Consider the following 23,617-nt stretch of genomic DNA (forward strand, 5'->3'; position numbering starts at 1 on the left):
CGGTAAACCCGCCCCCGCTCTCCCTCGTCGGCGTTGTTCTGCGGCTGCGCGAGTGCGGCCGGCCAGCGTGGCGCTCGGCAAAGGCCAGAGGCTTGCGTCAGACTCCCTTCACGCAGTCGCGCCCCGCCCCTGCCTGCTAGAGGCCAATCGGCAAGCGCCTCCGTGGGGGGGTGTCTCCTGGAGGCAGCCAATCAACGAGAGCCACGGCGTGAGATATGCCTGGGAGCCGCGGCAAACCGCAAGCGCAGATGGTTCGGCGCACCGACGGAGCCAGTTGTTTCGGTGCATCGTCGTTCGTGAAGCAGCAGGAGGAGGAGGCCGAGGCCGCCACCGCCGGCGGGATGGCTCCGCTGCCGGGCCCTGCAGCGCCGCCGAGGCTCCTCCTGCTGCCGGCCGCATCGACGGCTCCGGCTCCTGCTCCAGGGGCTCCCTCGCCTTCCCCGCCGCCCCGTAAGCGGCAGCGCCTGGCGCACCTCAGCCCAGAAGAGAAGGCCCTACGCCGGTGAGGCCGCGACCGGGGATCGGGCGCTGCGCGGCGCCACGCGAACGCTTCTCACCGCCTCTCTGTCTCCCCTCCAGGAAGCTGAAGAACCGCGTGGCGGCGCAGAGCGCGCGCGACCGCAAGAAGGCACGCATGGGCGAGCTGGAGCGGCAGGCCGTCGAGCTGGAGGCCGAGGTGGGGCGGGAGGGCTGCCGGGCGGGGCGAGGAGGGCTGCCGGGCGGCTGGCGCCCTCTCACCGCCGCGCCCGCTCGCTCTTTTCTTTCGCAGAACCAGAAACTGGTGGCCGAGAACCGGCGGCTGCAGGAGCGCGCCCACAGCTTGGCGCGCGAGAACCACGATCTGCGCCTCCGTCTCGGACTTCCCGCGCTGAAGGTGAGGGTCAGCAGGCCGAGGAGCCCCGCCAGGGCGCCTGCCTCCGCCCGTCTCACCAAGGACCCTTCCCCGCAGGTGGAAACGCAGGAGGAGACAGCAAGCATCGCCCCTGGGGGGGCAGAGACCGGGTCCTCTGAGTCCGCAGCACTTAGACTACGTGTTCCTCCGCAGCAGGGACAGGCCCAGCAGTCTTCTGCCTCCACAGTGGGGGAGAGGAAGAGGAAGAGGATGAAGGTGGCCTCCCTCTGGGCACAGGCAGCCTGGCTTCTTCAGATGCTGAGGTGGGTAAAATTAGCTGCTAACCTTCCTGTTCAGTGTCCAGCTAGAAGCGAATGTCAGGGGGATTCTCTGAATCACCTGTGCTAACCAGCAAAATTGGGGTGGGTATCTGTTCTCTTACAGTCTGATCTCCTCTTGGGCATTTTGGACAGTCTGGATCCAAACATGTTCCTGCACTGCAGCAGCTCCCAGGCAACCTTCTTTGAAAAGCTGCAGCAGGAAGTGTGTGGAGAAGCAGCTGTTCCCTTACCTGCCTCCACCAGCCCCTCCTTGGGGCCTGCACCACTCAAGCAAGATGCCATTAATGAACTGATCAGGTTTGATCATGAATACACCAAGCCATTCTTCCTGGAGATCATATCGGAAGCAGCCACCCAGACCAGTGCACTCCTGGAGGAAGTGGTGGCTTCTCCTCCCCTGCAGGCCCCTGTCTCTGTGAAGGAGGAGCCTGCAGATACCCTTTTGCCTGACCTGGGCCTCTCCCATCTGCTCTCCTCAGACCAGAGGCCTCCCTCACTGCTGGATGCAGCCAGTGACTCGGGCTATGAAGGCTCACCCTCCCCGTTCAGTGACCTGTCCTCTCCTGTGGACACAGATTGCAGCTGGGAGGAGGCCTTTGCCAAGGAGCTCTTTCCTCAGCTGATCAGTGTGTGATAGCTTTTGGACAGCTCTCAGATGGACAGGTGTTTTGGAAGAAGATTCCTCTTGAAAGTGTTTCATCAGATTCCTAAGTATTGCTTCTTTTTTTGGTATGTCATCAAGGTGTTCCATAGCCCTTCCAAGAAATGAAACCGCCACTCGAGTCAGCTTTGTCGGAAAAAAGGGGATCCTGCTTAAGGAGAAATTGCTAATCCCTCTCAGTAGCTTCTCCTCAATGGGTAAATAAAGGCGGTGGGGCAAGATATTATGTAAATATACATGTACCGCTTTTTTTGAAAGTTATTTTCTGGCAGCATATTTAAACTTGCTGTAATTAAAATGCAGAGCAAGTCGTATCTTTTTCCTTCCTTTGTTCTAAAGTGGGAGGGAGGTAACAGTGGAAGATGATTCAGAAAGACGGGGAAATGTATTGGTCCGTTTAAGGTTCTGCACAAACTCTGCCATTCATTTTAATTTGGCAAACTAGTTCAACTAGCCATAGGTAAATAAATACACATGCATTCTTAGCCATATAAACTATTACTTGAAATAGGGCAATCTAAACAATGATGCGTGCAAAATTTAGGGAAGGTTAAACCTTGGGCAGCCATTACTCAAAAGTAGCAACTGTGTAGAACATATTTTCTTCTCTCGTCATCCTGCCACGAGCTGATGAGTGATACTGTATACTGTGTTGTCTCTCTGGATGGTTGCTGCCCAATTGTATGCTTGAATGTCCTTAACAAGTGGAAGTGGTTCAATTCTGCACTGATGGAATGGTAGCTACAGACCTGGGTTGACGCAGCAGCTACCAAATATTGCAGAAGCAAGGAGAAAAGTTCTCATTTGAACCAGGGAACCATAGGAAGCGCCCAGCTAAATCTTCCACAAGCTGAGCAATAGAAGGCTACAGTGCAAAGTTGCCATCCCTGCATAAGGGGGGCTGTGTGGCATTTTCTCTTTATAGGTATGGAGAAGGGTTAGCCGAAATCATTTTGGGATTTCCACAGGAGGTCTCTGTGTACAACTACTCCTTGGCTAAAGACTAAAATGCTTAATCACCTCAGAACTTTCTGAAAGTGTCTGGCAATCTTACCTTTTCAAGGCCCCTTCCTCATGATGGTGTGCAGGCCGAGTGATGTAATGATCTTAGTGTTGCTTGTTTGCAATTCAGTTGCTTCAACTGCCACATATATCAGGCAAGGACTTGTTGCCTATCATTATCTGACAGTAATTTAGCATTCCAGTTCATTGGAAGGAGCTTTTTGCCACTAGTATTGTGCTACGAGCTAACAAATCAGTAAGCCAGAGCCTGGCAGCAATCTACCTCTATCACCAATGGTTATATATTGTTGATTGATCTTGGATGTTTACAAGAATGTGACACCAGGTACATTCCCTGACATAGGAGACTAAAGCCTGGCAGTTCACAAAGTGCCAAAACAGATCCAACAGAGGTCAAAAGGATTTTGAAACCCCAAAAGTAATCTTAATAGCTTTCAACTATGTAAACCACTGAGAGCTGAATTGATTACAGCAAAGTAAAAGGTAGTGACAAATCTTTAGTATTTGTTAGCAATGTACAGCATTTACATTTTTTTAAAAAAAGTGTTTATTGACATACAAATTGCGATTTGGCCCAATGGCAGGCAGACCACAATGCAGTGTTGCTGGTTTCTATATTAACAATCCAACAAAAACACTCCCAGAATTCCCATCTCTTAGGCAATTCTTGTTCCACAAACGGGTGCCCATCTATCCCTCAAAAAAAAATTACACTGTTGGTTGGATACACTCAAAAAGATCTTTTTATCCATGAGTGAGGTGGGTAATTTCAAGGCCAATCCAACAATTGGGGATGTTACTTTATGTGCAGTTGAAGGAACAGATGTCCTTTTTTCCTTACACCGGAGCAAAATCTAACCAACATTAACATGAACAGCTCTGATAAAGGCAGATAGATTCCTTGGTTTTACAAGATGTAGGCAAAGCCAATTCCCACCCTGTGATTGCTTGGCACTTGCTGTGCTCTCCCTGTGAGAGATGGTTTCTGATCTCAGTACACAGAAGGGCTATCTGGCTCCTCTTAATTTAAGATTACAAGCTTTTAGTGTGACATGGGCTTGCTACTCAACAAACAGAAGAGAGGCACAAAGGCTTTTGCTAAATGAAAAGGTTGCTTAAAAGCAGAGGCAATTTCACAAAGTAGCGATATAAAGAATTGAGTTGTAAACATCAGAGTAGACTTGCTGAGATCTGCCCCACGTTAAGTTTAAAAATAATTATTAGCTAGGAAGGCTAATACATTTTGGAACCAAGAAAGTATCTGCAGAAAATTGAAAATAGAACTAAAAATGCACAAGCTTCTTTCAGCTGTCCTCCTTCACAGGGAAAAAAATTAACTGAGGTTGCCTTTCCTGGCTTTCTTGTAGGCAGTGTGTAAAGCTTAAGATTTTCCTAGAAAAACTATTTCCTATACATAAAAATTCCTGCAATAATCTTCATTTACAGTGGCGCTGTAAGAATTTCAGAGCACTAGGCTGCCAATTGGCTCCTTGACCACACAAGAAATTAAAAAGTGCATAATATGATAGCTTAGGCAGTCTGATGTTTAACTGGCATATTATCTACCAACAGCTGTGCTCAGCTAGGTTGCCACAACCATATCTATTTCCCTCAGTGCTACTAGTGCCCACTGAAATTCTCAAGAGAGGAACCGCGGGACACAGGCCTTTTGCCAATGTAAATCACTCCTCATACAATAGAGCCTGCAAGTCAGTGCCACCAACTGATCTTGAGTTGAAGAAGGATCTGTATCCCCGTGCCTGAACAGACATATGTTGCCAATAGCTAGAACAAGGGAAATACAGGGGCTCAAACTCTGAAAGGCTGAAGCAGAAATGAATGCTATATTTGTCACAAGCAATCAGATTTCTTAACCAAAACCCAAATTCTAGATTGGTGCTCCAAGAAAACAAGGCTTCCAGCTTAGTGGGCATAAAGGATGGGACATAAGGTTTGGCATCTCACTGTGTAAAAAGATGACAAGGTGCACACAAAGAACCAGCCAGCTTATTTTCAGAAGCTCCAAGTGCCTTCCCTGCATCCTAGATTTAAAACTAAGCTCCTGGGGATTCCTGTAGAACAGCACCTTTCAATCTCTGCTTGTCCAGAAAGTAAAGATAAATCAGCTTGCTTCGTTCCCTTCTTCTACAGCTCCATCTCTTCTTCTGCAGGCCCATTTGATCCACCTGCCCCGAACTGGGCCAAGGGCATTTCTGCTTGCTGAGACTGTGTCAGGAATTTGTCTGTCTGTGAGGGAAAGGCAGCTTCCAGGGCTGCTAGCTTTCCAAGGCGTATTTCTGTGACCAATGGCTTGTAGCCCTTAATAGAAACCGGACCTCCTTTTTCAGGGAGAAATTCAGGGAGAGGCTTCCAAAGCACCAGCTCCATTGATGGACGGCTCCTGAGAGAAAGCACTACAGTCAAAATCAATTTCTGGGGAACAGCCCTTGGCCAGGCTGCTCCGGGTCTTTCCTCTAGGGCAGGGGTGCTCCCACACCCAAGGGGGCAGCTCCTAAGATAGTTGGGATTCAATTCCCCACTTTCCCTGTTGGAGCCAAAGCTATACGTACATGGACTCAATGATTTTCTTGGTCAAGTTTCCTTCGTAGTCTTGCTTCAGACCGGTTTGCAGTGTGTGGGACAGGACCAAGATGGGCAGGTGGCCCTCGGGCCGACCTGCAAGTCCCTCCTCCTCTTCCTCCTCCTCCTCTTCCTCGGTGATCCTGGCGGGGAAAGGAGGAAGCCCCGTGAGAGGGAAGCGGGTGGAGGGCGACCTCTACGGCGGGAGGGCAAGCGGCTCACCTGTCCTCGATCTCCTGCAGCCTCCGACGTGCAGCCTCGCATTGCTGCTCCGGCCCGACCTGCTCCATTTCCTCGCAGGGCACTTCCGGCGGGCCGGGAGGCGCCCCTGCGCAGCACAGCCACCCCGCCGCCGCCGCCTTCTTGCCCGGGGGGCACCTGGGGAGATAACAGCGAAGAGGCTGGCATCCGGCACCGCGGCGGACACCCCGCCTGCCTTTCTGCCTGCCTGGGGCCCGGCCCTGCTCACCCCTCCGGCTCTTCCTCCATCCGGTGCTTCCTCCAGGCACGCAGTGGGGCGCTGGTCGGGCTGACCGACGAGCCTCGCACGCCGACCGGAGGTCTGGCCGGCCCCAGGGCGGCGAGGCGGCGGGCGCGGGGCCGCGGGGCCAGCGGCGGCGGGCAGGAACTGGGCAACGGCCCGGAGGCCATGGCGGTGCTGGCCGCTCCGCTTTGGTTTTGTGAGAGGTGGCGCCGCCGCCAGGCCGCCAGGCGGGCTCGGGCACGGGCACGTGACCCAGCCGCGCCGCAGACGCCGACAGGTGACGGATGCGCGCGCGAGGCTTGCCGGGAGTCGTAGGCGCTGCGCGGGCCGGGAGGCGGCGGGTGGGTGTGATGGGGTTGGGGGTGCGGTATAAAGCGCGCTGGTCCCTTGGCTGGCCGTGTTCAGCCCGGCCGCTCGGAGGTTGAGCATGGAGCGGCAGCCATTGGTCCGCTGGTCCGGAGCCCGCAGGAGTCCCGGGCGCCAGGTGAAGGGGGGGCGGCGAGACCCGCGCTGCTCTTCGGCGGGACAGCGCTTAGTTGCTTTCCGAGCGGCCCGAGGAGCTCCGTCCCCTTTGGCTGCGGGTCTCCGGGAGCTTCCAGCCCCGTTCCCAGGCACCGGCGCCGACCTGCGGCCGCAGCATTGGTGCTTCGGGCGACCCGCAGCCAGGTCCCAACCGAGGCTGGGGGCTTTTAGGAGGGCGGTGGGGTGGACTCGATCAAAGCTGCCCGCTCTGTCCCTTTATCTGATTTTTACCTCGTCTTTATGACTTGGTAGGTAACTCAAGGCAATGAACATACCTAATCCTTCTCATTTCCCCAGCACAACAACCCTGTGGGGTGGGCTGGGGCTGAGAGAGAGAGGGACTGTGCCAATATCACCCAGCCGTTTTTCACGGCTAAGATGAGATGGCTCTCCCGATTTCTAGCACCTTCATCATTGGATGCGCACAGACAGTCTAAGAGCTGAGCTTCTCTTTGAGACCTAGATACATGCCATCCCACTTTGCACCACCGTTAGAATAGAATAGAATAAGGACTACTAGAATATAGACTAGACTTGAATAGAATATTGAATTGAATTGAATTCTTTATTGGCCAAGTGTGATTGGACACACAAGGAATTCGTCTTAGTGCAAATACTCTCAGTGTACAGAAAAGAAAAGATACGTTAGCCCAGCGTAACCATGTGCTCTGCAAAGAAATGCTTCCCTTTATCCGAGGATCTCTCTTGGTCTTGTTCCCCTGGGTGTCCCCCATGGGTTTTCCAGTCTGAAGAAGGGAAGAATAGCCAGTGTATGCCGTTTTTCCATCCTGGGAATATTTCTTCCTTTCTCCCCGGCGTAACCTCCTCTGACTTTCTGTCTTGTAAGGGAAATGCCCCCGCCCCATTTTCTTATAAGGAACTGTTACAGCCCTGAATGATGTCCTTGGTGACCTCTTTTCTTTTTCTCTCTTTCAGCTCAGTCGTGTATTTCTTCAGTTGCTTTTACCAGCCCCCTGCCAGAAAAAACAGATCCGCCTCCAGGTGGATAGGAATAGTACTTATGGTCTTTGGGGCAGAGTAAGTATTGTCTCTGCATTAAGAAAAACAGATGCCGGAACTTACTTTCTTATTGGCTTTCTACTTATTAGTTCAGACCTGAGGCTATTACTGATGGTCCAGCCACAGGCTGTGATTTTCTTCTGATGCGTTTTCCTAGGCTGGGGGAAACAGTAGCTCAGATTTAAAAAAACAGTTATCCATCCCACGGCTCCCAACAGGTCTGGCGATCTCGTGCTCTGCCAAACCCAAACAACTTTTGTTTGAGCCAGAGTGGGGTGCTCATGGTTGTCAGCCCTCCTTGAGCATGACATTTGGGACTTCCTCTTTCTATAGCTCCCAACCTGGACCCTCCTTGGCACCGTGTGTGCAGCTGGCATTGGAGGGACCTTTCAGTACGGATACAATGTTTCTCTTATCAGTGCCCCCACTCAGGTAAGGCCTCCAAAGCATCTTGAAGGGCTGTTTGTGGCTGCTCTGCTATAGATTCTTCTCTTCACGCTTACCTAACTCAGAGGAAGCAGGGTGAAAGGGTGCATGAACCAGCACAGACTTCTCATAGCCCATGATTTATGTGAAAAAGGCTCCATGTCCAGCTGGGCTGAAAATGCTCAAGGTCCATTGCCTGATGATGAAGGCAGGATGTGTGGAATGGCTGCCAGGACCCACATAAGATGCAAGAGACATGGGTGCAAATATCTGCCACATTGTCAGGAATACTGTGTAGGAATCACTATTGGGGTAACTGACCCCCCTTCTGCTATGGTCCCCCATTCTGGTTCATCTAACCATTTTGGGGAGAAATGCCAAACCGTGGGATCCCATCCTGTCCCAGAGTAACACCTCCTCCTCCCCCAGCCCCAGCACTACTTGAGAAGCCTCTCTGGAGTAAAGATCAGAGCAACAAGGCCAAAGAGGTCTGGTGCCAAGGCAGCTGACTCTTCCTGTCTCAGCTGATTCCCTCACGAATTAAACTGTACAAGATTGATTTAATGCAGTGTTTCATGCTTCCTAGGACAATTTAAAACAAAAGTAACCGTGGAGGGACAACAGCATGTGCTAAACACATGCGTATGCATAGGTCACACTGAGATGGAGACTGACAGGCTGAGCTGCAGTTCAGGAGAACAATCCCAATACAGCTGGATGGGACCCCCGCTCAAGCAGGAGACCCTATGTGTTTTCAGACAGGTGGCTAATAAACAGATAATTAACAAAACTGGCACTGAAATCCAGAGGCTGCCCCGGGGCAGTAGGAAGAGGAGTGAGGAGTCTCCTCAGAAAGAGGACCTCTGCAGCCAGGACCTCTGGAGGAAGTGGAAGGAGTCCATGGCCATTGTCTAGCCACTGGGCGCAAGGCATGCTAGATCCTTTGGTGCCAGCTGTTCCCTGAATGTGTTTGCAGACATCTCTAGCTCAGTGCGTCTCAACCTTGGCCATTATAGAATGTGGAGATTCCAACTCCCAGAATTCCCCAGCCAGCACGTGGGGCATGTCAGAGGTTAGGTGCCCAAGATGGAGAAGAAAGGGAAGAGGTGGATTCCTAGCAACTCATTTAGCCTTGTTTCTGACAAAAGTGTCGTGCTCCTCTGCTTGATTGAGGGTATGTGTGTCCCAGGCAGCCTTATCCCAATACTGGCGATGGGAAGTAGGAAGCACCATCGGTACCATCCCCCACATTATTCTCCTTTTGGGTTTTCAGCACATCCACAAGTTCCTCAATGATACCTGGCAGAGCCGTTACCAGACCAAGCTGAGTTCCAGCACACTGACTCTTCTCTGGTCCACCATTGCTTCTATTTTTTCCCTAGGTGGGTTCTTTGGGGCTCACCTTGGGGGCATCATGGCTGGCTGGCTGGGCAGGTGAGCATAATCATTCCTAGAGGCGTGCTACCTTTGCTCTTGGGCAATTCCTCCTCCTCTAAAGAGTTGAGGGAAGCGGACAGGCCCTGGACTGTCCGTTGTCTTTGCCAAAGAGCGAGGGCCTGGCCTGACTTGACATTCCCTGGGAACTGCCCCATCAGAGTAGGGAAGAGACATTGCAGGGATGGGTTCCATGCTGTGGCTGGAGGGGTGGTGAGCCTGATCAAGTGGCAGCCATGCACCAGCCCAGGCAGGGAGGAAACATTCTCTACTTGAAAACCCCGAGTCGCCGGCTGCTTTTTCTGACCTTCTCACAGCCTGTTCCGGGGTCTCCTGGGTTCCCTTCTGTGACTCAGCTCTTCTGACTCCCTTCTCCTTTGGCAGGAAAGGAACTCTGCTGGTGAATAACCTCCTTGCCCTCTTTGCTGCTATCCTGATGGGGGCCAGCTCCCCAACGGGGCTCTTCGAACTGCTGATCGTTGGGAGGTTTCTGATCGGAATGAATACAGGTAAAGCATTGGATTTTGTCTCCAGAAAACTGCATCCAAGATCCACCCATAATTAATGAATTGGGTGCTTCATGTGAAAGACCAACCTGTACCAGGTGTGCAGTTCATTGAGGACAGTGATGCTTTCCTTCCGTCAGTGGCAGCCTCTCCGCTACAGGTCCTTTCGGAAATGTATGTGGGAAAACTGCTCCTGAGACCCTCTTCTTTTTTCAGGCATTGGACTCTGTGTGCAGCCTCTCTATATAGGTGAAGCTGCCCCCAGACACCTTCGAGGGGCCATGGTGATGGGCAGTTCCATCTTCCTGACGGGAGGGATTTTGACCGGGCAAGTGATGGGTCTAAGGTGAGTGTCGAACTCTGGGTCACTGGCGCCCCAGTGTAGGGAACCGCTGGCTGCCTCGGGTCCTGAAGAGCTGCCTTTGTGCTGCTTCCCACAGGGAGCTGCTGGGGGGAGAGGAACACTGGCCTTTCCTCCTCTCGAGCTGTGGCCTGCCTGCTATAATCCAACTCCTGAGCCTTCCCTGCTTTCCAGAGAGTCCCCGTTTCACATTACTAGACCGAGGGGACGAGGCCAAGGGCATCAAAGGTAGAGTGGGCTGCGGCCTTTGGCAGCCATGCCTCCCAAACTTCCAAGATGGAACTGGGCACATCTTTCAGGTTGGGGAGCAACTCCAAGCCAGCAGCTCCTTAGCCAGAAAGAAATGCTCCCAAATCTCGCCCATGTCTACAGGACAAACTAGGGGTGGAGGAGCTCTGAGCAAATCAGTCCCCATCACTTCAGTAGAGCCACACCCAAGTGGCCTCAGGTGGGCCTGGATCTCCATCCCGAGGCTGAACCCTGTTTTTCTCCCAGCACTGAAGCGCTTCCACGGTCCTCTGCACTACCAGAAGGAGCTGGAGGACATCCAGAGAGAGAACTTTGCCCTCGGAGGGGAGAAGGCAAAAAAGCCCTGGGAGCTCTTTGCTGACCGTAGCATCCGCTGGCAGCTGATCGCAATCATCTGTCTGACCATGGGCCAGCAGCTCAGTGGGATCAACGCAGTGAGTGCCAGGGCACCCTTTGGCAGGAGCCACCACCCAGCTCCTGCTGCAGCCAGATTCCCCCACAGCTTCCCTCCCAAAAGCAGGATGGGAATGGGTGCTCAGCTCTTCCATGCAGCTGCTGCTCTCCAAGCACCTCTGCCCAAGATAACAGGGGACACATAGCAGGTGCGGGAGTTGGATCCCTTCCTGAGCATTGGCAGCAGTTCAAAGGCAGAACTGTGGCCATGCAGTTTAGTCTTTGGACTTTGTGGCGAGCTGCAATCCAAAACTGTTTCTGTGGACGTGGGACAGAGCTGTTCCCTGCTGGCGACCCTGTTGGCAAGCGAAATGTCTTCCCTTCCTCATTTTTTTGTACTTTCTCTCAGATTTACTTTTATTCCAGTTACGTCTTTGCAGAGACAGGGATTCCCCCCGAGAAGATCCCCTATGTAACTTTAGGTACAGGGATGTGTGAATGCCTCACTGCCCTCACCTGTGTAAGTAGTAGAATTCAGGGTTTCTGTGTGGCCACAAAGGGATTGTTTGCTCACTGAGTGAACAAGTGGCTTTACTCTCCTCCTCCTGCAGGGCTCGCTAGTTGAATCACTGGGGAGGAGAGCTTTGATCTTGGGAGGCTACTGCCTTATGATGCTTTGGTGCATCATCCTGACCATCTCCCTGACCTACCAGGTAATTGGGGAACCTCCCTGTTTCCAGCTCAGGGGGTGAGCATACCCATTGCTCACTGCACCCACCTGCAGGACTTTTTGCAGCAGTGGCTGTAAACGCTGACCATTACCTACCACCTGCATAGTACCAGCCATGCCATCCTCCCCCCGCTTGGCTCACAGACTTTTCCCACTAGTTAGGAAATATATAACCTGTTGCCCTATGCTTTCTCCTTAGGTTTATGCATGGGCACCATACCTGAGCATGGCTTGCATATTTGCCTTCATCTTGAGCTTTGGCCTTGGACCAGGTATTGTTCTTTTATGATTACAGTGAAATTCACACATGCAAGGCTGCAGGGCCCTGTAGAGGCTGAGGAGGCCTAACTTGGGGGAGACCAAACCAGGAGCTCTTCTTGCTTGGGTTTTTTTTTCCAGCCTGGATAACACGTCTCTCTTATATAACCTTAGAATCACCAACTAAGACCTGGAGGTACTGCATACATTCATTTATGCCGCTCTGACTGTAATATTTGCTTTGCATGCTTGCCTAAGCGATTAAGAGGTGGGTAGGGAATTACTTTCCAAGGTGCTCACTGGACAGATAGATTTACACAAGGTGTCTTCAGACACCTCCATTCAAAAAATTTTCTGACAAGGAGCCCAAGATGGGAGCTACTGAAATTCTTTACTCTGCTCTGGAATAAAACATGAGCTTCATCCATCTTTCTGCATAGACCTGAAGCCAACTTCCCCCAACAGACAAAGTCATAATCTGTTAGCTTTCTGCTTTATGTCCCACCATGCCTGACAGAAGGTTGAACTGGCCTACGTCCTTTGCAATGTCTACTCCCTCTGTCTAACAAGGGCCCCTTCCTTCAGGTGGCGTGACAAACATTTTGACGACCGAATTGTTCATGCAGTCCTCACGCCCTGCTGCTTACACCATTGCAGGATCAGTGAGCTGGCTGAGCTTCTTCGCTGTTGGCATGCTCTTCCCCTTTATTGTGGTACGTTGGTAGTTTCATGAAACTCTGGTTCCATCCTTATGCTCTGAATTATTTTGATCACTTGTGGTTGACTTCATCCCCAGCTGAAGCTTCCAAGGGGCACAAGGGATTGACCGAGTGGACTTGTCATTTCCTCTGAAGGTATACAGAAATGACACACGAGGGCAGGAGGTTGGACGAAAGACCTCCAAAGTTCCTTCCAGCCCTATGATTCTATGACTCTATACTTTGTGGAGAAGTTTAGATTTTTGATCAAGCGGTGGCCCAAGTTTAAATATTATTCAGCCTACAAACATTTCCTCTCCAAAGTCAGGCATGAAGTGAATTGAAGCTTGACACCTGAGAAAAAGAATCTGCTTTGGCCCTCATCTCTTTCAAGGAAAGTCTCAGACCTGCCACAACTTAAACCTCTAAATAAAAATGATCCTCGCTCCATTTGTTGGGAAAGGGATATAGGTTATTAAAGATCAAGTTTATTGTAGTAGTGCAAAGCCAGAACTGAAAATTTCGTGCCAAAATCCCTACTTTTCTCTCCTTTAACTGTCTCTCATTGCCCACCCCAGTGCAACCAATCTGGTTCAGACAAGATGTTTTCGTAACAGTCAGTCCAAGCATAGTTTGGTAAGTGGACCTCTCCTTCCAGCTGGGTGACCTTGAGGCAACACTTTCATTTCCCCAAGCATTCTTCCCTTCCCCCTCCCCTCAGTTCATGGCAGTCTGTCACTGCATAGCGGCGAAGCGCAAGGAAGCATAGTAAGGTGGCAGCTGAAAGAGGCTCGAAAAAGGCTATGGCAGAAATCATGCCATTGGTGGGCATCTCTGACCAGAAAGGTTTTGGTTGTGGGAGAGCCAAGTCTCCCTTCTGCTCGGTTAGAAGCCGTTCTTAATTTCAGTATGGAACTTTGACAAGCAGGTTAACGAAAACATAATTTGTGAAATACAACTGCAGAAATAGGAATGCCCGCTGCTGCCTGGTGTGCCTTCAATGACATTCCCTCCTCCATACAGCTTGAGGTGATGTTTGGACCAGGACAGGAGGCTTGGTTGGCTATAGCCAAAGACTACAGTTGACACTAGTCCAACTTGTCCTGAGGTTATGGGTATGGGAGTCATTGCAGCTTTTCCTGGTCATTCACATTTTACTTTTTTGTTTTTTTCAGAAGGGCCTGAAGCAGTACTGCTTCATTGTGTTTTTGCTAGAATGCAGCGCAGTGGCCACTTTCGTTTTCTGTGTTATTCCTGAGACAAGAAACAAAACCTTTCTAGAAATTAAGAGAGAATTTCACAAGCTCAACTTCAGGAGAGCCAAAGAGCTGGACGAAGAATCACAGGAGAGAGAGCAGCTTTGCCTAGAGGTCTAAGAGCTGGTTTGGATTTGGGCAATGAAGACGCCACCCCAAGAGGCTCTCTGGGAGCTGGTCCAGAGGGGCTGCACCCTTCGGAGCCCACCAACTGCCCAGCAGACCCTGGTGGAAGGCAGGGGAGTCTGTGCATCGAGCTTATCCATCCCACCCCCCACCCCTCTAGAGAGCAGGGCCTGCTCAATAAAGGACTGCTTCTCATCTGGCTCCTCTCTTCACATTTAGAACAGAGCTGAGCCATGCCATCAAGGGGATGGATGCGGGAAGAGCTGCTGAGAGTGAAGTTGGCAGGGTCGACATGGCAGTTGGCCTCCAAGACACCATTCACCGATCAAGCTTGTTGCACACAGTAGGAGCATGCTAGAAACAGGGACAGTTGGGAGAGAAAATCAAGAGGGAAAGGCTCACACTGGAGAATACGTGTTAGGATGCCATACATATTATAATATGGGAAGATCTTGGGTAGTTCTCTGGGCAGAATGAAAACTCACAGCATTTTAATTAGGAAATGTGAAGGAAATAGAGGCTTATAAATATGCACAACACAGAAAAATTATCAGAGTTGTGAGAACCCCACTGCCAGTAGGAGGGGACCCCACATCTTGTTGGTAGCCCTTGAGCAAAGCCAGTCTTCAGCCCTGGTGTGGCTCCAGGGCTTGGTCACTCAAATGGCAATCAGGGCACATGTGACTACGAGAAACAGTTTTGGGCAAGCGGCCACATGCCCCTTTAGTCCTGGCAACCTCTGTGAATCCACCCTAGCATGCCCTAGACTCCCAGCTGCAGGGCTAAGGGTAGGACAAAAAGCCCCCCTTCCCTGGCCTCATGCCTACCACCCTGCAGAGCAGTAACAGCTCTCCAAGCATGGTCGGCCTGCTTCCACCAAGAGAGATGCAAGTAGGTGCCATCTTGGCCAAGCCCCTTTCATACACACAAACTGAAATGGATCCCCAGAGCGCCTTTATTTTGATTTGTGGTCTCCCTCACAGGCCGTTTCTCTTTCTGGCCCACAAGCAGAGAACCAGGTTGCTACCGGCCCGCCCCCCTCAGTCTCCAAATGGCTCCTTGGTGTCAAGGAAGCGACAAGCCAAACTGCATCACAGATTGTCCTAAACAGAGTGAGGGATCAAGAAGGGGTTTTCTTTTCCTTCACCTTCTCCTCTAGGTTCGCAAAGTATTTCATTTTGCCCAATAGTCTTTTGGCCTTGTGAAGGTCATCTGAAATTACAAGACCAGAACAAGCTTTAAAAAGTTAGCACAGATGCCAAAATCCCCAGGCCCGTGTACTACGCTGGGAAGTTGGGGAAAAACCCGAGGAAGGAAAGCGGAGAAATAGCTGTTGCTAAGGAACCTGCGTGGCTGTGTGGAGGGCCAAGAGTGGGATTGAGCTGCCTGCCCCCTGCCTGCCTGCAGCCAGACCAACCAACGCTCCCGCCCACCTGGTCTCCTCCTACCTTGCTCGAAGGCCCTGCTCACCTCCTGCACCAGAGCTTCTTGCTTTGCTGGAAGAGAGAAGAGGAGGAGGAGGAGGAAGCCCCGCAGCCTTCGGGCCCCACGCAGGAAAGCTCAGAGAAACCTCCCCTCCCCTCCCGCCACCCGAGGCCGCAGAGGCTCCCACCGACCTGCCAGAAGGCGCTCCAGCCCAGCCAGGCTCGCTTCGGAGTCCGCGGCCGCCAGCTGCTCGTTCAGCTCCAGGACCTCGGCGAGGAAGCCGGGCTCGGCCTCCGCATCGCTGCCCGCCGCCAACTCGACTCCGCGCAGCTCCAGCTGGCAGGGAGCAGAGGCCGCGGTTCAGGATGGACCCCGCCGCCCCCGTTCCCGCCACCCCGTCCCGCCGCCTTACCAGGTAGAGGCCGCGGCTGAGCGGGCTGCGGAGGGTGCCGTAAGCCAGGTTGACCAGGGCGGCGTGCTGCTCCGAGAAGCCGCGCTCGGCCTGCAAGGCACGGAGGGGGGTCACGGCGCCCGCCCCGTCGCGGGGTCAAGGGCCTCGGGGCCTCCCAACCCAGCCCAGCGGGGCTCCTCCGACCGGCTCCCACCTGCGCTCGGCGGCTGAAGCGGTCCGGGTGCAGCGAGCGCTGCAGGGCCAGGAACCGCTGCCGGAGCCGGGCCAAGTCCAGGGAGAAGCCGCGCGGGCTGCGGGGAGGAAGGAGCGTCAACGGGAGCCGCTCCGCCCGCCGCCCGCCGCCCGCCCCGCCCGCCCCGGGCGCCCCTCACCAGCCCAGCACCCCGAAGAGGTCCGCGCGGGGCTCCGGCGGCTGCAAGGCGCTGCACGAGGGGCAAAAGCCGGGGCCCGCCGCCCCCGCCCCCCTCAGCGGGGCCCCGCAGCTCCAGCAGCAGCGCCCGGCCGCCTGGGATCGGGCCCGCCTCGGAGGCCCCGCGCGCAACGCCCGCCGCCACATCCGCTCAGGCAGGCAGGCAGGCAGGCAGGCAGGCGGGCGCCCCGCCCCGCGCAGGCGCAAGGCCCAAAGCGGGGAGGAGGCGCGGAAGGGCTCCCGGCGCTACAGCCTCATGTCCCACGGGGAGTCGTCGCCCCCGCGGGCGGCCGGGACGCAGTCGAGCCAGCCGCCGTCAGGCTCCTTGAACAGCTCTTCCTCGGGCACGCTCAGCTCCCTGGAGACCCTCCCCGCGCACGACCTGCCCGCCATCCCCGAGGAGCAGGAGGCGGAGGCGGCGGAGGCGCCTCGGCCGTGGGGACAGCTCTTCGGCCTGGCCGGGGGCTTTGCCGACTGCGGTGCGTAGCCGGCCCGGGGGCTTTGGCGCGGCTGCAGGGAAGGCTGGGCGGGAGCAGGCGGCTCGGGACGGATCTCTTGACTTGGGCGAGCCGCCTCGTGTCCCTCTTCTGCCCGGGCTGAGCGGAGCCGCTCTTCTTCTTCCCGCTCAGTCTGCTTGAAGAACGAGTACTGGTTTGGCCGCGATCCCGGCTGCGACTACAGCTTTTCCGGGCTGGATCTGCCCAGGAACGAAACCTACCGGCAGTACAGCAAAAAGCATTTCCGCATTTTTAGAGTAAGCCCCTGGGCTTGGTGGGGGGCTGCCCCCTTGGGGCGCTGGGTCTGCCGGCTGCCTCCTGTCGATGGGAGCTGACCGAAGTTTGCTCTTCTGCTAAGGAACCGGGGCCTCGGGGCTGCTTTGTGACTTACCTGGAAGACCAAAGTGCAAATGGGACCTTTGTCAATGACCACCTGGTGGGCAAGGGCAAGAAGATTCCTCTGGCCCACGTGGCCAAAATTGCCCTTTCTCTGCCTCACAACAAAGGTAGGCAGAGCTTGCTTGGCATGCCCAAAAGCAGGAAGCACGGAAAACCTACTTTTGTGACAGGTACACAGCACCCCTTTCAACATTTGTTCTCTGGAGCAGCAGAGCCGGAGCAAACTCGGAAGCCGTCTTAAACTCACCTGGCACACCTCACATGCCCAGGGCTGGACACCCATCCCACTCTGCCCCCAAACAATGCAACCTAAACATAAATGCATGCCGCGGGCACCCCAGGCTGGAACCCTGCAGAGAGTGTGCCAAGCCCTACCCTACCAACCAAAGTGATTGAGGCAGGGCCTCTGCAAGATCACCTCCTGGCTCTTCCCATTCCCCCTTCAGGTGATCCAGCGCAGGGAATGCAGTCTAAGTGTCTGGGGCAGGATCCCTGGGCACCAGGGGTTACAAACTGCTCTGCTCCCTCCCACCCACACAAATTGCTCCCTGCCAACTACACTTCCAAATGCCTGTCTAAGCAGAGCAGGAGGAAGTTCTGACAAGATACTCAAGGCTTCAGATAGTATTTAGCTTTAAGGAAAAGGGGTGAGGGTATGAAGTAGACCCACGGTTAGATATTTGGGGGCAAAAGCTCCTACCAGATGGCCACAATTTGCCTTGAATATTTCTGCATTTGCTGGTTTTCTCGGGCCCTGAAGATAGCCTTGCCCTTTAGTCATTGTCCATGTTCAGCCACCTCTGCGGTGTGGCATGGCGATGATTGGGTTGGGCAAAGGGGCATTGTGCCATTTGTAACAGGAGTGCCCTCTCTGCTGCTTTCCCAGTATTTATGTTCTTTGACCTGGATGCCGGGCATCAGCTGGAATACCCCAAGGAAATGCAGAAGAAATACATCGTCTCAAAGAGGCTGGGCAGGTTGGTGGGAAAGATCCCTTTCTTGGGGGGCAGGTTGGTTTCATCATGGGTCTCCCCATGAGTAAGAACAAGACTGCTAGGCACCACAGCAACATTTCCTTCTATTTCTGTTAGTGGGGCCTGTGGAGAGGTGAAGTTGGCCTTTGAAAGGGACACCCATAGGAAAGTTGCCATAAAAATCATAAAGAAATCAAAGTTTATGACTGACGTTTTGCCAGAAACAGTAAGTCTTTCCATTTTGTTTGTATCCTGGAGTATTGCTTCCCTGATTATATAGCTGCTCCTTATCTGTTGATGCAACATATTTGTGCATTATCTGGCTGGGTGTTTGTGGACTCTGTGTAGCCTCCATGCCTTTACTCTATGTGTGTTTTTCACTAGAGGTTGATTCAGGAAGAAAATGTTGACTGGTCTGTTATCTTGCTCAAACCCCTCACCCTCCGCCTTGAGGGAACCCCTTTGTAAGACCAAGGGACTTAAAACATTTATCTAAATGCATAATTTTTCAACCAAGCTCTCAAACTGCCCCAGAGCCACCACCCCCACCACTCAATGGATGGGTACGGTCCTGTAGAAAAGGGATGGTAACAGCTTTGCTGCACAAATAAGCTTCATTTATCGGCTTCTGTTCCCACTTTTTAAAGCCAAGCGCTTTTCTACAAGAGCTGCTTTGTCTGACTGTCTCCCTTATAATTTTCAGTTCAGCCCAGGCATTTTTATTTCTTTTCCTCTGATTTTTGCTTCATTACAGCAGCCACTCTTATCACTATCTTGGGCCCTGTTTTGTTTTGAAATTGTTTCCATTTAAAGAGATGAGTTCAAACTGCAAGGGTGACTTTACATTTTGATGCTCCATTGTTTAACAGCAGAACAAGCCCTTTAACATTGAGACAGAAGTGGGGATCTTGAAGAGGATCAACCACGTGAGTGACACTTCAAAGCGAATAGCATATTCTGAACTGGTTTTGCTCTTCTTCTCTTTTGATTGGAACTAAGTTACTGGTAAGGTTTCTGGAGAAGTTTATTTGTTTGAAAAAGACTCTGATGTTCTTTTTTTAGAGCATACTGTACTTAATCCGATGACACGTATCTGTACGAATGGATTCACAATCCCTCTTTTTAAAAGCAAAACAAAATTGCTGTTTTAAATGCTTTTTGCAAGAGTCACTTCTGAATATTGTCTTTCTTTTTCTCTGCAGCCTTGCCTAATCAAGATAATAGATTTCTTTGAAGGAAAAGACTTTTACATTGTGTTGGAATTGTAAGTTGTAGTTCTGGGTTTCTGTCTGTGACCCATTGCAATTCAAATGAGCGTTCGGGATTCCCAGAAAACAGCAATATTTAGAAGATGAGCTAGCAAGGGTGAAGGAAAAGAAAGAAAACGTATCTCTAAAAGAACTGAATAGCATCTCAAGGCCCAATTAACTATAGGAAGTAGAGCCCATCTCCGTCTTTGTCCAAGTGCTGCTTGAAGGCTTATTACCTTGGCACCTGATTTTGGAGGTCCAGGTGAGGTGTTTGATGAACAATCCCTTGATCGCAAATGCTTGTGACTGAAACAACTCTGAGGTCCAGCAAGCCAGGAAACAGGTCAGGTCAGCTAGGGTCATCTGTAAATTCTTCTAATTTCAACCTGAAGAGCCTACCTTTCCTGGTTGGCTTTGGGTCTCTGTGCATGACCTTGACATGTGCTTCTCAGGAAGAAAACAAAGCCCTTCACCTTCCCTCTAATCTTTTCAGGATGGAAGGTGGGGAACTGTTTGACAAGGTTCAGCGACCAGCACGGCTCAGTGAAAAAACTTGCAAACTTTATTTTTACCAGATGTTGTTGGCTGTGCAGGTAATTGTGACAATATGAACTGGGAGTTTGGCTGGTGGCTCAGCTGCAGTATTTTCTATGGCATCTTTGCTGGGTTTGCGGTTAAGAGGTGGGTTTATGCTTTGCATTACAATCAAGGATGTCAAACTCGCAATGTCACATCACATGATGTATCACTTTTCCCCTCTTCGCTAAACTGGGGGTGGGCATGGGCGGCACGTGATGCATCTGGCCCATGGACCGTGAGTTTGATACCCCTGCATTACATCAAGAAGGAATGGGGGGGGTTTAACCCCTGGGGAGCTGTCAGATAGGTAATTTATGGCTTAAAGCACAAACAGAAGTTAAACAGAGCTGTGAATAGCAGTGAATAGTAATCAGCAGACCACCAAAGCTTATGCCTTAAAAGTAAACCATGTCAGTTTGAAAAGGGGCTACTAGACTCCTGTCTTTCATTTTTTTGTAAGTCTATTTATTCTATGGTTCTTCCCCTTTTTGGTATTCTGCAAAGTACCTTCACAAACATGGCATAATTCATCGGGATTTGAAATTGGAGAATGTGCTTTTATCATCTAGGGAAGAGAACTGCCTTGTCAAGGTAAGTAAGCAACTGCCTTCCCCTCTATGCAAATTCCTTTTATATCAAGTAAGAGGACAAAGTAAGATGTACATTTCTCATGAGATTGAACAGGCACAAGAAAAAGTTTTATTTCAACTGTTCTCAACTTTCTTTTTTAAAGATTACAGATTTTGGGCAATCCAAGATCATTGGAGAAACTTCTCTTATGCAAACATTATGTGGCACTCCTGACTACCTAGCTCCAGAGATTCTAAATTTTGCTGGAACAGCTGGATATGGACGGTCTGTGGACTGCTGGAGTCTTGGAGTGATTCTCTTTATGTGGTAAAAAAGTTTTGTATGGCTGGTAAAATACTCAGCTTCACCTCCCATCCTTCACCAGAACTAATCCTGTACCTTGGTGCAAAGTCAGTGAGACTGGAATAATGTCTGGGTGAGCCTACACCCTCCACCCCACCCTCCCCCGGGGATTGCAGCCCCAGACCAGAGTACAGATCTCTTTGGCATTGCAAGCTAATGTAGAACTTAGCTATGCTGGAGGAGCCATCTTTCATGGCCAAAACCCACCCTGCACATTCTGATGAGGGCCACGGTTTGAGGAGTGGTGGAATTTTAAGACCTGTTTGGGAAAGATTGTTTTAAAAAGCAATGCACCTTTTTTAGGATTTACACTACAGTTGTCATATTTCATGTGACAACAGAGATGCAAAACCTGGCCAAAGACGGCTTTGAGGACTATGAGCTTCAGTTGTCCCGTTATAAAAGGAGTAAAGCAGGACTTTTCTGTTCTTCTTTTTGTTCAGCCTTTCTGGCTACCCACCTTTCTCCAAGAAAAGTGCCTGTCTCTCTCTGACACAGCAGATCACCAGCGGCAACTACTGTTTCGTTGAAGAAGTATGGAAAGATGTGTCCAGAGATGGTATGGCAGTGCTTCTCAAGGAACTGGGAGGACACAGAGACGGGGAATATGTGGGGAGAGAGTGGGTTGATTGCTTCTGGGGCACCAGTCAATCAGCATACCTTTGTCTTAACTTTTGAACTTGCCCAAAAGTTTGCAGCCTTCCCAACCTTGGAATCTCATTCCGAGTGAACCTCCAAGGAAGGGCCCTGCAGAGGCACCCAGGCCTCCCTGTCCTGAAGAGACCTGAGTGGGAACTTTAGACATTGCCACTGATTAGTACTGTTACCTTGAGAAGGTACCAAGATGGGGAAGTCTCGTCTCCGGTGAAGGCCTCTAAAGGCACTGGGGAGATGGAGCAGAATGGCGAAGGAAGAGCCAGAGTGCCCCTCCTGCAGCCTGCTCTGTCAGTGGCGACAGATTAGCAGGAGCTGCACTTGGAGACACTCCAGGGTAAAAGACAATATCTTCACCCGGGTTAGGAGAGAGCGAGAGAGAGAGAGAGAGAGACTCTTCCATGTTTAGATGGTACAGGAAGGTGAGGAGAAGAAGTAGAGGTGTTGTTGATGGGGATCCTCGATCCTTTCTCTCTCATGTTGGGCTCATGTTAACAGAAGGTTACTTATGGTGTGGTTATTTATCTATGCAATTTGGAGGCCAAATGACTCTGGACAATTTACACTTATTAAAAGCAAATAATAAAGTTGAAACATAACATATGCATCCAAAAGAAAAAACCCCACATAAACAAGTCCCAAAGCCCAACCACATGGCCTGGGAGCTCAGCCAGGCATTCAAAGACATTCATCGGGGTTGGAGCCCTACAGACCTCTGTGGAGCTGCTTCTTCCAGAGGGCAAGATGGCCTTTCTAGGTTCTGATAGATGGCATTGTTTGGGCGAGGGGGTTAAGTTCTCAGTTGCTATCACAGTTCCAACAGGAGAGAGGGTAGCGATGCAGGGATGCCATAGGGCAAGGAAAGCCTCCATCAGCAGCGTCTATGCACCATAGGAAGGTGGAGTTCCCCTGATTTTAACAGCCTGTTGTTTCCTTGTTGCAGCTTTTGACCTGGTTCAGAAGTTGCTAGTTGTGGACCCCACCAGGCGCTTGAAAATAGAAGAGGCCTTGGAGCATTCCTGGCTGCAGGTAGGGACCAAGGTGGCTTGCCCGTTTGTGAGGGATCTGCCTGCTTGCTGAGGAATTTCCTCTAGGGGAGATTGGAGGACAAGAAGGAGTGGGGTGGTTCCGCAGGAAGAAGAATGAGGCAGGGAGTGTGCCTGAGCCCTGTTTTGTCAAATTCTGGCCCAGAGGTGAAGAGAGGTAGCAGTGAGCCAGATCTAGGAAGCCAAGCAAGAGTCAGGCTTCCTTTCCTTCTGTGGCCTTCTGTGGCCTTTTCTCTTCTTTGCTGTGCTCTGTAGAACGCCACTTAGCCAGAAAGGGTCTCCTGTCATATCATTCAGCATTATTGATTGGCCAATGTGCATGTCGACTGTCCCAGGGCTTCCCTTAAATCTGCGTTCACATGTGTTCCTCCTAGGATGAACATATGAGGCATACTTTTCAACAGTTACTTGCTCAAACACAGGACGTGAGAGTTAAGCCTGAGCCTCTGACTTCGGTAGGTATTCCTGGCCTTTGCTTTTGTTCTTGAAAAAGGGACCCAGCAGCTCCTGGCTTACCAAATAACACTAAAAGTCCACGTCTGGTGCCCATGTGTGCCATTGAGTGTGGGCTAAAATGTTTTCTAGTGCTGGGGGACACAGGCCCAACGCAGGCTTTGTTCTGTCCTCCATGTTGTGTTTGAACATCGGAAGGCCTTTCGGGGGCTCTGCTTGGCTGAGGACTTAACATCCCCTTTGGCTCAGTCTCCAGTCCCACAAAGAGCTAACTGTCCTGGCCATCACACCACATGCAGCAGAGCTGAAACAATGAAACTGAGGGCACGGAGATGTGGATCGCTCGGGGGCAGCTGTTCTTGGGCATCTCTTGGGCCACAGCTCTTGTTCCTGGACATGGGGCTTGCACCAGCCTCTGACCAGCAAAAGAGGGGGGTTGCTCTGCAAGAAGTGACTGACGTGGCTTCCACCCCTTTCCAGGCGCCTCCAGGCAGAAAAAGAGACGAAGAGGACGAGGAGGCGGGACCTTCCAAGAGGCAGAAAGTGCAGCCAGAGCCTTCATGACTGCCTCAAGCCCCTTTTTTGATATTAAAAACTGTAATAAAACTTGAGAACCAGCTGCGCCTTGCTTGCATTCCTGGGCTGCGCAGCTCAGCCAAGCGACCTGCTGAGTCCTCCGGACCCCC

General features: G+C 51.8%; 5 protein-coding genes across 12 annotated transcripts; 3 read left to right on the forward strand and 2 right to left on the reverse strand.

Annotated features, from left to right (window-relative positions):
• The first annotated feature begins 241 nt into the window (after positions 1 to 241).
• On the forward strand, positions 242 to 2,148 carry XBP1 (X-box binding protein 1). 3 transcript variants are annotated; one of them, XM_026719371.2, is made up of 5 exons: positions 242 to 502; positions 580 to 676; positions 770 to 874; positions 950 to 1,155; positions 1,277 to 2,148. In XM_026719371.2, exons 1-5 carry the CDS (start codon positions 249 to 251, stop codon positions 1,464 to 1,466), a joined length of 852 nt encoding a protein of 283 aa, XP_026575156.2. In that variant the 5' UTR covers positions 242 to 248; the 3' UTR covers positions 1,467 to 2,148. The 3 variants fall into 3 exon arrangements, with proteins under 3 accessions (XP_026575156.2, XP_087769047.1, XP_087769045.1); XM_087912921.1 differs by having other exon boundaries at positions 1,046 to 1,155; XM_087912919.1 differs by having other exon boundaries at positions 770 to 1,155.
• A 1,191-nt stretch (positions 2,149 to 3,339) lies between these two features.
• On the reverse strand, positions 3,340 to 6,185 carry CCDC117 (coiled-coil domain containing 117). The gene is made up of 4 exons (XM_026719333.2): positions 5,907 to 6,185; positions 5,660 to 5,815; positions 5,428 to 5,580; positions 3,340 to 5,258 (listed from the first exon to the last, which is right to left on the reverse strand). Exons 1-4 carry the CDS (start codon positions 6,086 to 6,088, stop codon positions 5,003 to 5,005), a joined length of 747 nt encoding a protein of 248 aa, XP_026575118.1. The 5' UTR covers positions 6,089 to 6,185; the 3' UTR covers positions 3,340 to 5,002.
• Positions 6,186 to 7,207: 1,022 nt separating this feature from the next.
• LOC113448612 (solute carrier family 2, facilitated glucose transporter member 11-like) lies at positions 7,208 to 14,100 on the forward strand. The gene is given in 13 exon segments (XM_026719325.2): positions 7,208 to 7,335; positions 7,337 to 7,481; positions 7,797 to 7,895; positions 9,163 to 9,323; positions 9,708 to 9,832; positions 10,046 to 10,175; positions 10,270 to 10,418; positions 10,686 to 10,873; positions 11,242 to 11,352; positions 11,444 to 11,545; positions 11,762 to 11,834; positions 12,406 to 12,533; positions 13,694 to 14,100. Coding segments are annotated over 13 exon segments (1,653 nt in total). The 5' UTR covers positions 7,208 to 7,294; the 3' UTR covers positions 13,895 to 14,100.
• Positions 14,101 to 14,837: 737 nt separating this feature from the next.
• On the reverse strand, positions 14,838 to 16,346 carry HSCB (HscB mitochondrial iron-sulfur cluster cochaperone). 4 transcript variants are annotated; one of them, XM_026719332.2, is made up of 6 exons: positions 16,109 to 16,346; positions 15,931 to 16,027; positions 15,738 to 15,827; positions 15,517 to 15,661; positions 15,371 to 15,396; positions 14,838 to 15,112 (listed from the first exon to the last, which is right to left on the reverse strand). In XM_026719332.2, exons 1-6 carry the CDS (start codon positions 16,291 to 16,293, stop codon positions 15,074 to 15,076), a joined length of 582 nt encoding a protein of 193 aa, XP_026575117.1. In that variant the 5' UTR covers positions 16,294 to 16,346; the 3' UTR covers positions 14,838 to 15,073. The 4 variants fall into 4 exon arrangements, with proteins under 4 accessions (XP_026575117.1, XP_026575116.1, XP_087769048.1 ...); XM_026719331.2 differs by having other exon boundaries at positions 15,349 to 15,396; XM_087912922.1 differs by lacking the exon at positions 15,371 to 15,396.
• A 6-nt stretch (positions 16,347 to 16,352) lies between these two features.
• On the forward strand, positions 16,353 to 23,548 carry CHEK2 (checkpoint kinase 2). 3 transcript variants are annotated; one of them, XM_026719328.2, is made up of 14 exons: positions 16,353 to 16,625; positions 16,776 to 16,900; positions 17,002 to 17,149; positions 17,929 to 18,019; positions 18,134 to 18,242; positions 18,886 to 18,942; positions 19,219 to 19,280; positions 19,760 to 19,859; positions 20,350 to 20,436; positions 20,579 to 20,742; positions 21,222 to 21,337; positions 22,376 to 22,461; positions 22,853 to 22,933; positions 23,412 to 23,548. In XM_026719328.2, exons 1-14 carry the CDS (start codon positions 16,403 to 16,405, stop codon positions 23,493 to 23,495), a joined length of 1,533 nt encoding a protein of 510 aa, XP_026575113.1. In that variant the 5' UTR covers positions 16,353 to 16,402; the 3' UTR covers positions 23,496 to 23,548. The 3 variants fall into 3 exon arrangements, with proteins under 3 accessions (XP_026575113.1, XP_026575114.1, XP_087769042.1); XM_026719329.2 differs by having other exon boundaries at positions 18,889 to 18,942; XM_087912916.1 differs by lacking the exon at positions 18,886 to 18,942.
• The last annotated feature ends 69 nt before the right edge of the window (positions 23,549 to 23,617 follow it).

The sequence above is a fragment of the Pseudonaja textilis genome, chromosome 15, assembly GCF_049901715.1.
Source record: "Pseudonaja textilis isolate UNSWEBS1 chromosome 15, rPseTex1.2, whole genome shotgun sequence".
Lineage (NCBI taxonomy): Eukaryota > Metazoa > Chordata > Lepidosauria > Squamata > Elapidae > Pseudonaja > Pseudonaja textilis.